This window comes from Talpa occidentalis, unplaced genomic scaffold, assembly GCF_014898055.3.
Source record: "Talpa occidentalis isolate TD23 unplaced genomic scaffold, MPIMG_talOcc4v2.1 talOcc4.2567, whole genome shotgun sequence".
Lineage (NCBI taxonomy): Eukaryota > Metazoa > Chordata > Mammalia > Eulipotyphla > Talpidae > Talpa > Talpa occidentalis.
In genome coordinates this window covers 1-10,900 of record NW_023602704.1, presented here as the reverse complement: position 1 = coordinate 10,900, position 10,900 = coordinate 1, and the positions used below count along the sequence as shown (strand labels likewise).

At 38.1% G+C, this 10,900-nt stretch overlaps 1 protein-coding gene across 2 annotated transcripts; it reads left to right on the top strand.

Annotated features, from left to right (window-relative positions):
- The first annotated feature begins 7,975 nt into the window (after positions 1-7,975).
- On the top strand, positions 7,976-10,483 carry LOC119253986 (chromodomain-helicase-DNA-binding protein 9-like). Of its 2 annotated transcripts, none has more exons than XM_037521204.2 (2): positions 7,976-8,731; positions 9,907-10,483. In XM_037521204.2, exons 1-2 carry the CDS (start codon positions 8,702-8,704, stop codon positions 10,216-10,218), a joined length of 342 nt encoding a protein of 113 aa, XP_037377101.2. In that variant the 5' UTR covers positions 7,976-8,701; the 3' UTR covers positions 10,219-10,483. The 2 variants fall into 2 exon arrangements, 1 of the variants encoding a protein (XP_037377101.2); XR_008553369.1 differs by lacking the exon at positions 7,976-8,731 and adding an exon at positions 8,773-9,093.
- Positions 10,484-10,900: the final 417 nt, after the last annotated feature.

Genomic DNA, 10,900 nt, shown 5'->3' with positions numbered 1-10,900 from the left:
TTCATTTCTGACATCAACTGTAAATTCTGGAGGTTCCTAAAACCACCCTTGGTTTTAATAATGTACCAGAAGAACTAGCATAACTCCCTGAAGACTATTATATTCATGGTTACAGGCTAAAATTAGCTTAAGGAAGTAACACATAGGGTGCAACCTTAGATGGTTTTGAACACAAAGTTCTTGTGGAGTCAAATTCCAGTGATGTGTGACAATGTATGGAGTTTTGCCAACCAGGAGAGCTCACCTGCGCTTCTGTGTCAAGGTTTTCATTGAACCCCATTACATAGACATGATTGATTAATTGATAGCCGACATGATTGATCTCAGCCTCTAGGTTGATGAATGCCAGATACTACATAGCTCCTATCCAAAACCACATGATTGTGATTTAGACCACATGGTATGAACAGCTCCTGCCTAACATCTGAAGTGGCCAGCCCCTGCTATATAACGTCACTCCTATCAGGTATGACATTGGTTACCTCCCAGAAGTTAAGGGCAAAGGCCAAAGCTCTGTTAAGGCAAGGCCAAATTGTTTGCTATGAAAGTATACAGACTTTTATAAAAATATATAGCCCTTTGGGACTTTATGCAACCCTTACACAACCTTCATTCATCCATCAAGTGTTTTTAATTCTGTGTAACATGATTTCTTGAACTTCAGGTATACATGGACCCAGTCTCTGCCTTGCTTCCTGGTATAAGTTTGGGGTTTTTGGTTTTTTTTTTTAGATTTATTTATTTATGCATACAAGAGCTGGGGTACAAGCCAGAGATGGGGGGTGGGGGTGAGAGGATTCACCAGAGACAGAGTGGGGAACAGAACAGGCAAACTGACTGAAATACACTGCTGAGGGGAGCAGCGGGCGAGACAGGAGAGGCCATGTGGTTTGCTCCCTGGCCTGCCGGGGATGGAACTTGTGCTGCAGAGGCTGTGGATTGGTTCCTAGTGCGGTGCTTAACCCCTTGGCCGCCAGGGAGGCCCTGTAAGTTTGGGATTTTTTCTTTGATTCTATGATCATCTATTTGTCAAAAGCTTCAAAATAGACTAGACTACAATAATAGTGTGAGTTGAATTGCTTTTCGGCTCTTCTATGAATGAAATGGAAGCATTCACTGCCGCCTTAGAACAGTGTCAATTTTCTTTTGTCTGAGATCCACTATTTAAGTGTCAGCTTTTAAATATGTGAACATACGGGTAGGTGTGTGTTTGTTAAGATACAACCAATGTTTCATAAAACACTGGTCTACTTCATACATAAAGAATGTTAATGGTTATCTACTAAATTGATGGCTCATAATGATATTTCAGCTCACTGTTCACAAACACTGTCTTAAACAGACTATCAAAAATAATGATGGCCTATTGCTAGAAAGAATCAGCTGAAAGATATGGGACCTGAATAGATCAGATCTGAAGAGGAATTGAAGAACTCGCTTCCATGGGACCCATTCCAGATGAAGCATTTAGGAAATGTAGTATATAGTGAGTGCAAATGTTAGCCAATAGGGAAACTTATTAACATAATAAAACCTGTACTTTGGTTACTTTGCTTTGTAGCTCATTTCACAAGCCTGCTTAAGATAATTTTTTATTCCTCTCCCCCAATCTCTGCTTGGGGTCTACCAGTTAGCTCTTTCTTTGCATTCAGACAGATTTCAGTATAAATGGCCTCCTCACTCAGATCTTCACTGAGTCCATTCTAAAATGGTCATTCTGTTTTTATTCTCTGCATAGCTTTTACTCTTCCCTGAGGTTTTCCTACTTGCTTATCTTCCTCTCTGAAAATGTTAGCTACATTAGAGCAGGAACTTCTGTCTTGTTTACTGTTTTATTCCCAGCACTTATAACAATGTCTGGCAGATAGTACATACTCCGATAATATGTCTTGAATAAGTGATCTAGTTTGTGTTCTTCTTAAATCTGGAACAGACTTAGAGTGTAAGTGGCTTGCTGTGACTTAGAGTATAGTGGAATTATCACGTCCCTTGTTCTATATACCGTATTTCTGTTCTTGTAGTCTAAAATTGCATTTGCTGTTTTGGCAAGCGCAGTATATCACATACTCACTTCACAGTGAGCTAAAATTCCCTTGTCTTTTCCACATGAACCACTGTTAGGGCGTGTGTCATTTATTTTTCACTGAAGTAGTTGGTCTGTATGTGTGCCTTCACATGTGCAGTTGCAAGCATGCCCACTTATAAAATCAGGCTCACACTTTTTTTTTAAATCTATATTTTGGGTATAATCTAAGAGGAAGTTAATTAAGAACTTATAGCAGGGTTGCTGGTGCAGTATTTTTTTAAGCTGAATTTAAAGACCAGTAGGAACCCAGGAGATTGATCAGATGGCGCCAGTTCATAAATTTAACCTGAAAAGATTAATTTGGAGGGGTTTCATGCAAGCAGAGAAAGTAGAATCTGTTTAATCAATTTTGGAAGGACAGACTTAGGTTTGCCTTCTATTTGTTCTTGTTCAAGCTCTTGTTTAAAGACCCTGATCTTCTCCAGCAGCTGTTTCAGCTCTATTGTCTTTAGCCACACACTGTGTTTGAAGTTTCTTGTTCCATACCCCACCAGAACAAGGTTAGAAGAGCCCCAAACCAAGCTCTGTGCTTGAATGTATTTGACTCATTCCTCTAATTTTGCCTTTTCTATCTCAACCCAAGGTTTCACATCTAATAAGATGGAGACTTGGCAACAAGTGCAGGTTTTTTTGGCTTTCTTTGACTCATGCTGTGCAAGGTGTTCATCTCCTGTGACAGACTTGCTGTTTGCTTTCAAAAGACATGATGTGATTGTGCCAGCGGAGGGCTGGGTACAGGTCAGGAGGTGGTGGGCTGGAAACTGCTTCGGATATTGCCACATCCTCGTGATGACACACACTCCTCTATGGACTGTTGTCTGCCTGGTAAATAAATGTTGAGCACCTGCAGGCCTGTCGGGCTTTTTTAGGTCTCCAGAACCCATAGTGTGGGCTGGTGCCAGAGTTGGTTCACAGTGGAGGAAAAGAGGAGTGAGCACAGCAGCGGGCACCCAGTGCTGAGAGGGAACAGTCTGCCTCTTTTTTTTTTTTTTTTTTTTTTAAGATTTATTTATTCATGCCTACAAGACCTGGGGCACAGGCCAGAGATGTGGGGGGTGAGGGGATCCACCGGAGAGAGAGAGTGGGGAACAGAACAGGCAGACTGACGAAATACACTGCTGAGGGGAGCAGCGGGCGAGACAGGAAAGGTCTGCCGCGCCATGTGGGTAGCTCCCTGGCCGGCCAGGGATCGAACTCGTGCTGCAGAGGCTGCGGATTGCTTCATAGTGCTGTGCTTAACCCCTTGCACCACCAGGGAGGCCCTGCCTCTTCTTATTTTAAAAAGAAATACTGCATGACAGCCAGGTTGCAGCCCAGTATTGGAGTAATACCCTTGCTACCTAAATCTGATTCTCTTCAGAACATTATGGAAATAAATATAGTGATAGTTGGAGTCATGTTCTCTGTTCATCTTTCCATCTTCCTTCTTCACCTACCTCTCCCACCCTCACTGTGCCCTCGCATCCTCCCAGCCCCGCTTGTGTAAAGCAGTCATTGGAATATTTTTTTTATTGCCCTTACTCATTTTATCAAACTTTATATCATTGTGGACTTCAACACGATTCTACAGATCAATGCCTCCAGATTGTTCCTCACTCGATCTTTTGTGCTCTGCTTTTTGAAATCAGTGTAGCTGCAACCGATGTTTTTTGGATACACCATCTTTTTCCTCAGAGTCATTTCTGATTGTGTTGTTGGGATTTTATTTTTGAGTACTGGCTTTGCTGAACTACATTTCCTGGCCCTATTGATCTGTCCTTTCTAGTGCCAGGTCATGTGATGATGCTCCCTTTTCTCCTTTACCTGTGGAAGGGCTTCCTTTTATAAAGATGGCGACACGCTGCCATGCCGAGCCTTTCCTCACACCAGCAGGCCATGCGTTGCTCTCACTTGCTTCTCATCACTTCTACTTCCACAAATGATTTTTTTCTTGTGGTCAGAATTGCATCCAGAGGTGCTCTTTCTCTCATTACTACTTCTATTGTCTGCAAGGTAAATTTTTAACCTGGTGAAACTAGTGTACTTGGTGATTTCTAGAATGCTCTTAACTTTTCAGCATTTGATGACATTAGATTTTCTTTCGCCTTAAGCTGTATGTCAGGTTTAAATGCCTTACTGCAAATTTGTTTACACTAACCTCCCCTTAACATCATTTATGTTTATGTGAATAATCACTTGAGTGTTCATTGTTTTTTAGAGATTCTCAGAATTCTTCAAATTAATTGATTTTTCTCAATGTGTTGTATACAAAAACAAATGTTTGTCAACAGAGCCAATTCTCAGTGTCTCCTTTAAAAGACTTGAAAGAGGTTTCTTCATCTGTATTTTATTAATGCAGTGAGAAACTTTGCCAAAAGAATTGAGAGCATGGTGGCTGGTGTCATCAAGCCCATTACGCAGTAGTTGGCGAGGTCGCTTACACTGTTGCCCTCTTCATCAAGGCCATCAGAGAGTCTGTCACCTAGGGGTCTGGCCAGATTGCCAGTACCAGGCTCCAGTCTCTCTTCGCCTCGGGAAAACTGGATGATGGCAGCTTGATGTACCGCTTTGGAAAGGTTGCTGACTCCTGACGAGTCGTCCTAAATGTATGAGTTATGAGCTCGGGAGACACAGTCACCCATGTGGGGATATCAGGCGAGCACAGTCCTTGACAACATGACGTTTTTTGAAGAGCTGAACGCCACTGTTGTTTCAGTGTGGCAGACGGGTAACCTATTCTAGCTACCTTTCATCTGCAGAGTTAGAAATATATTTGATTTTTGTTTTTAACCACTTGGGAATATTGTGAAATCAAATAAGAAAATCCACCAGTTGTGGAAACTTCTGGGAAGGAAGATGGTTTATGAATTAACATATTTAAGAAGTCTTTTTTTAAAAGTTTGTTCCCCTTCAGTAGCATTTAGAATATGTAATGTGGAAAGTCTACATTATTTGCCAATGTTACATTTATGTGCAGTCTTCTGATCTTTTTATTGGTGGTGTCCTATTTTGAATTGTTATTTGGAAAGTGCTTTAAATTTTCTACTCAGACAAAACTCACTTTCTAATGTTTCTTTCTCTTTCATGGTTTTTTAAAAAGAGTTATTTATTTATTCATAGAAAAACTGGGGTGCAGGCCAGAGGTGTGAGGGGTAAGAGGACTCAACAGAGACAGAGCAGGGAGCAGAACAGGCAGATCCACTGAAATCCACTGCGGAGGGGAGCAGCAGGCAAAACAGGAGAGGTCTGCTGTGCTGTGTGGGTCACCTCCCTGGCTGGGGATGGAACTCTTGCCTCAGGAGTTGGTGATAGCTTGATAATGCTGAGACTTTAACCCCTGCGTCACCAGGGAGGCCCTTCATTTGTGTTTTCTTTTGGAGATTCTTGGAGAGCTAAGCCTTTCCCTTTATTTTTAATTTAAGTGACATATTTAAGTTTGTAGGGCAAACTTACAATCATGAGTGAAATATAAATGTTTTTCTCATGAATTTTTTTAAATGCAACATAATAAAGATTTTAAGTATACTAACATTTTGTCATTCATCATTGGCATCCATTTTTACTATAATACCCTGTAGAGAAGATATTACTTCTCTACAGAGAAAATGCTGCACTTGGTAAACAATTAGAAAGTAGATTGCAAACCTGAATTTCTGTCACCCCCAAAGACTTCAATATATATTTCCTACAGATAAGGAAGGATAGTCTCCTGATCCACTGTGCAAGTCACAATAACTGGGAAATTAACATCACAGGAACTATGAGAACTGACAGAAAGAAAACAAAACAAAATACAGTGAAGCTGATTGAACAGAATCTGTTGGACTCTTTATATGGGGTGGGGAGAGGGGGGAGACAAGAGCAACAATAGCACTGACAAAAGTCTACCACTTTGAATTTCCGTATGGATGTATGAATTGGAAAATCACCTACATTAAAAATGTTTAGTTATTTAACACCTCAGTGTTGGTGTTCTGTGGGAATATACTTTTAAAATATTGCATCCTAATAGTAGAAGAAATATTTGGTCACATATGCTCTGTCATTGTCTACTGCTAAGATTTATTATTAAGTATCGCTTCTCAGCCTTTTGGCTAAGATCAGGTGTAGTAAGATTTATTATTAAGTAATTGAGATGTTGAGTCAAGTAATAGAATTTATTGAAAATCTCTATAAGAAAAGTGAGATATTTTAGAATTCATCCTAGGTTCTGTGGATAGTGTCAGTGAGTTGTGGTCATTAAGATGAACCCACATCTTATATCCCAGCCCTGACCTCTGTCTCTGAGTATTCAGTCCCAAATTTTCACTTACTAGAGCTGTCCATTTCGAGCTCGTAGTAGACACACCCTTTCTCAACTAGATTTCCTATTTCTTTTGCTTTCTAATGTACCAGTGCTTGATCTAGAAACCATCTAGTAAGCAATGTCCTTAAATAGCTAAAACAGAATCTTCACTGCTTCCAAATTCAAGTTTCCCTCTTTCATTAATACCATTTTTCAGTTGGTTTTGGCAAGTCATGAGAGCTCTAGCAAGGAAACTGATTTTAGGGTTAGTCCCTAAACACACCTTGCTGGTTTTTGCAGTTTAGATAGGGCATTGGGAAAAAACTAAATTTATCTCTGCAATTTTGGAAAATTACTTAATTTCTTTCATGTTAAATTAATCTCTGTAAATGGTATCAAGCAGGATATAGTGATGAATGTAAACAGTCTGTGCCTTGTCATTCCTGCTCACTCATACCAGCTGTATGATCTTGACAAGTCATTTTCTGTTTAGCATTAAAATGAAAACAGTAGTACATACCTCAGCATGTTGTCTTGCAGATTTATCAAGTTAGTATTTTTGTGATATTAGCAATAGAGCCTGGTATGTACATAGGAAGGACTGTGTAAGTGGTAGCTCTTATTGTTATCATGATTTTTTAAAAACTGTTTGCTCTCACATTTTGTTAATACTGCTCTAAGAATCTCCCATTTGATACTCCTCCCCCATATCACCATGATCGTAGTATCATTTGGGATTAAATTTGTTATTACCATTTGTGGGGACTACGCCTGCAGGGAGAAATCAAATATTGTACAAAAATAAGCAACGATGTAAGAAAATTAAAAAGATCAAAAATTTTTTAGAAATTAAAGAAAATTTATTGTTAGCTTTAAATGCTTAGGACAGTGCCTGGCGTTTAGTGCTGTTGGGTAAGCATTAGCCCTTCTCCTGGTAGTTGTCATTTAAACAGAGATCGTCCCTCAGGTCAGTCATCCTTTCCTTACCATTAGTGGTCCTCCTTGCTTTTATTTCTTCTCCTGCTGTCCACATTGTCTTCCTAGGACTGTTCATATAATGTTGCTCCATTATGAGATCTTAGGTACCTACAAAAAACAAACAAACAAACAAAAAAAACCCTAAAATAGGTTTCCTTGCTAGAGCTCTCATGACTTGCCAAAACCAATTGAAAAATGGTTTTAATGAAACAGGGAAACTTGAATTTTGAAGCAGTGAAGATTTTGCTTTAGCTATTTAAGGACATTGCTTACTAAATAGTCCCAATATTTTATAGAAAAGTTACACTGATAATAAAGTTCATTTGGGTTTGCCACTTATTTTTAGCAAGGGGCTGAAACTAAACATTTATCTGAAAAACTCAGAGGTTGAGTTAAAATGTTGGGGAGTGAGGGTTTAGAAAAATTTATGAGTTTTTTATGTTAGAAAAAAGTCAGTGTATTTATCGAGGCTTAGAAAGAGGAAAGAATTTAAATGGTTAATATTTCTTTATAGACAGCACTCGTGTTCACTTTAAAATGTTAAGCTTCTTTTTGGAACTTAAATGAAAATAGCTTCATTTCTCTATTTTAAAAATAACATAGTTAGCTTGTTGTTAGACAAATCATAAGAGACCTTATCTAATTTCTTAAAGAGAAGTTCACTTGTTATGTGTTCATTTGCATGACCTGGTTGTTAACCCTTTACTCATCTTCAGCTTACTTTCTATTTTAAATATTTTACAATATCACAGAGAAAAATATTTTTCTCCAGTAAAAACTGGGTTGGGTTTTGTTTCTTACTAGCTACATGAAGCCATTTCACCACAGTTTTAGCTTACAGACGCTTTTAAAAAATCAGGCTTTTATGTGTACTTTCGAAAACTTTACTGTAGGAAATGGCAGAGTGAGAGTTAAAGTGTTACATGCAGGAAAGAACAGTCCATTGGGGGTTAAATTGCAGAGTCTAATGGAATAATAACTGGTAGCACCATCTGCTGGCCTACTTCCGCAGAAGGAGTCAGTATTTTTAACGACATCTCTAATATTCATGCTGATGCATTTTGATGCTTTGTGCATTCATTTCTTTCTGTGCTTTGTTGGAATCTGGCTATCTGCTTACAGCTATTGAGGAAACTCAGCTTTTTAAGAGGGGTTTACAGCCTTTTTCATATCTAAATAGGATGAAGAGTGGATATAAACTTGCCAAGGCAGAAATGTGTTGATAAATCACAATGTGTATTTGTGGAGGTTGTGCATCTCTTGGTTGCAGCTTGCTAAATAGGCCATTTAGGATTCTTCTTTCAATGCTTTTTTCTTGAGCACTGCCTGGGGTGGTGAAAAAGCAGAGGGCAAGCCTTTGTCTGACGCCAAAAATGTCTTCAGTGAAGAGGCCAAGAGGAAGGGTAAGTGAAAGCCTGAATGAGTGGGAGGAGGAGGGGTTCTTTGGGCTAAAAGGCTAATGGGATTGAATAACCTTCCTTATTACTGGCTGCTGCTGCGGGAGTCGTACTGCATCGCCATCTTGAGCTTGTTGCTGTTTTCTCGAGTCTTGGTTATTTGTTATAGCCTGTAGGCCTTAAGGTGGCATTTTAGTGAGCGATTCTAAACCCTCCTTCCTTTCCCAGTGCTGCAGCACTGCTATGAAACCTTTGATGAGGCAGGTATAGAAAAGATATCCAGTGAAGCACACTGGAATCAGCATGAAAATGTGTTTGGAAATTCCTGGTGGTTTTTTCCTTTGCTGTAGTGAGAGGCATGTTTACGGGTAAGAACATAACAAAACTGTGATCTAAGTATATGTGGATGAATGCGTGTTTGAAGGGGAAATTCTTTTTTAAAATGCTGTTGATCTGCTTCCTGTGATATTGCTAAAATATTAATAATTTTAACATAAAACTATAAAACTTGTTTTTTCCCAGAATTGCTTGAGTAAAATAATTATGATATAGAAAGGTCAAAAATCCATATTTAACTCTTTCATGGAAAAACTAAAACTTTTCTCTAATTTTAACTATGGGAATGTCTGTTTACTAACTAGCTATGTTGCTGCATAGATTGCACATTGAAATTATATAAATTTTTTTCAGGCTCAGGTTCTAGATCTAGCTTCTTGTAAAGCAGGGGCTTTATCTTTCTAAAAATCATAAACAACTGTAAGCTGTAGTCCTTTTACATTAAAATTGCTATTTTAAATTTATTAGTAATTTTCAGAGTTCTGGAGTGAAGAGCAAAGAAAAGACTTCCCCAAATGCATAGAATATTTACAGGGTAAATTTGAAGTAGCTATATTTATAGGAGAAAACTTGAATCAGCTGATCAAGAATGTTATGAAAATATCCAGTGGATCTGTATTATCCTTCTTTAACCTTCATTTTGAGAAGCTGTAGTTGAGCTTTTAATTTTATACCTACACTAATTTCTAGATTAGCAGATATTTTAATTTTAAAGTTGTTTGTAGCACTCACATATTTGCCCATGTTTTTTACTTCTTTAAGCTTATTTCAGATTTTGAGATATTTGCGTTAATTGTTTTAGATGTACTTTTGTATGTTGTAAAAATTTGTTTTGGTTTCTCTAGCCTCCATCTTCCAAGAAGAGTGATGGTTCTGGGACATATACTAAGTTGCAGAATACCCAGGTGAGGATCATGTCCGAGAAGAAGCAGAGGAAAAAGGTGGAATCAGAAAGCAAGCAAGAAAAGGCTAATCGTATAATATCGGAGGCCATAGCAAAAGCAAAGGAGCGTGGTGAACGCAATATTCCACGAGTAATGAGCCCTGAAAACTTTCCTAGTGCTTCAGTTGAAGGAAAAGAGGAAAAGAAAGGTAGAAGGATGAAATCCAAGCCAAAGGACAAAGAAAGTAAAAAACAAAAACTTGCTCTAAGTTGAAAGAGAAGACAAAAATTGGGTAAGTTGGCTAAGAATTAAGTTTCAGTTCCTTTGAATTTCTTGTTGAACTGCACTCTGTCTAATCTGTTTTTTCATTTGTGTGATGAGTTTACTACCACTTTGGATTTTTAAATTGTTAGGTACTAGTCATACCTTATTTCCTTTTTGAATGAACTGGGTAGTATTCCAAGATCTACTAAAAATTGTTATTCTGTGGACTAGCCCTTTGTACATTAATATCAGTCAAAACAATTTAAAATAGGGAAACAGTTCATATGTAAGCAGGAAGGAAGGAAAAAATACAAGCAAAATCAAACCTCTGTATTTGCTGTTCTAATTGAAAATTCACTTTCTTTGCAGAACACGCAGTGAAATTCTTTATAATATATCTGTGCCTCTTAGTTGTCCTTCACTGGACACTTTATAAAATTTGGCAACATGAAGTACAGTATTTTTTATACACCCACAATTTGGGCTAAATAAAAGACTATTTAAATCAATAATAAAGAACTCTATACTGATTTTGCTCCCTTATAATCTTCCTGATTTACTTAAGACCCAGTGAGGATTAATGACCAAGAGAGCATTATTAGACAAAGAATTGTTCTAGAAGGGTACATAATCCGAGATGTTTTTACTTGACTACTTTATGTAAGAAATTTTCAAAAAATTAGTTATTTTT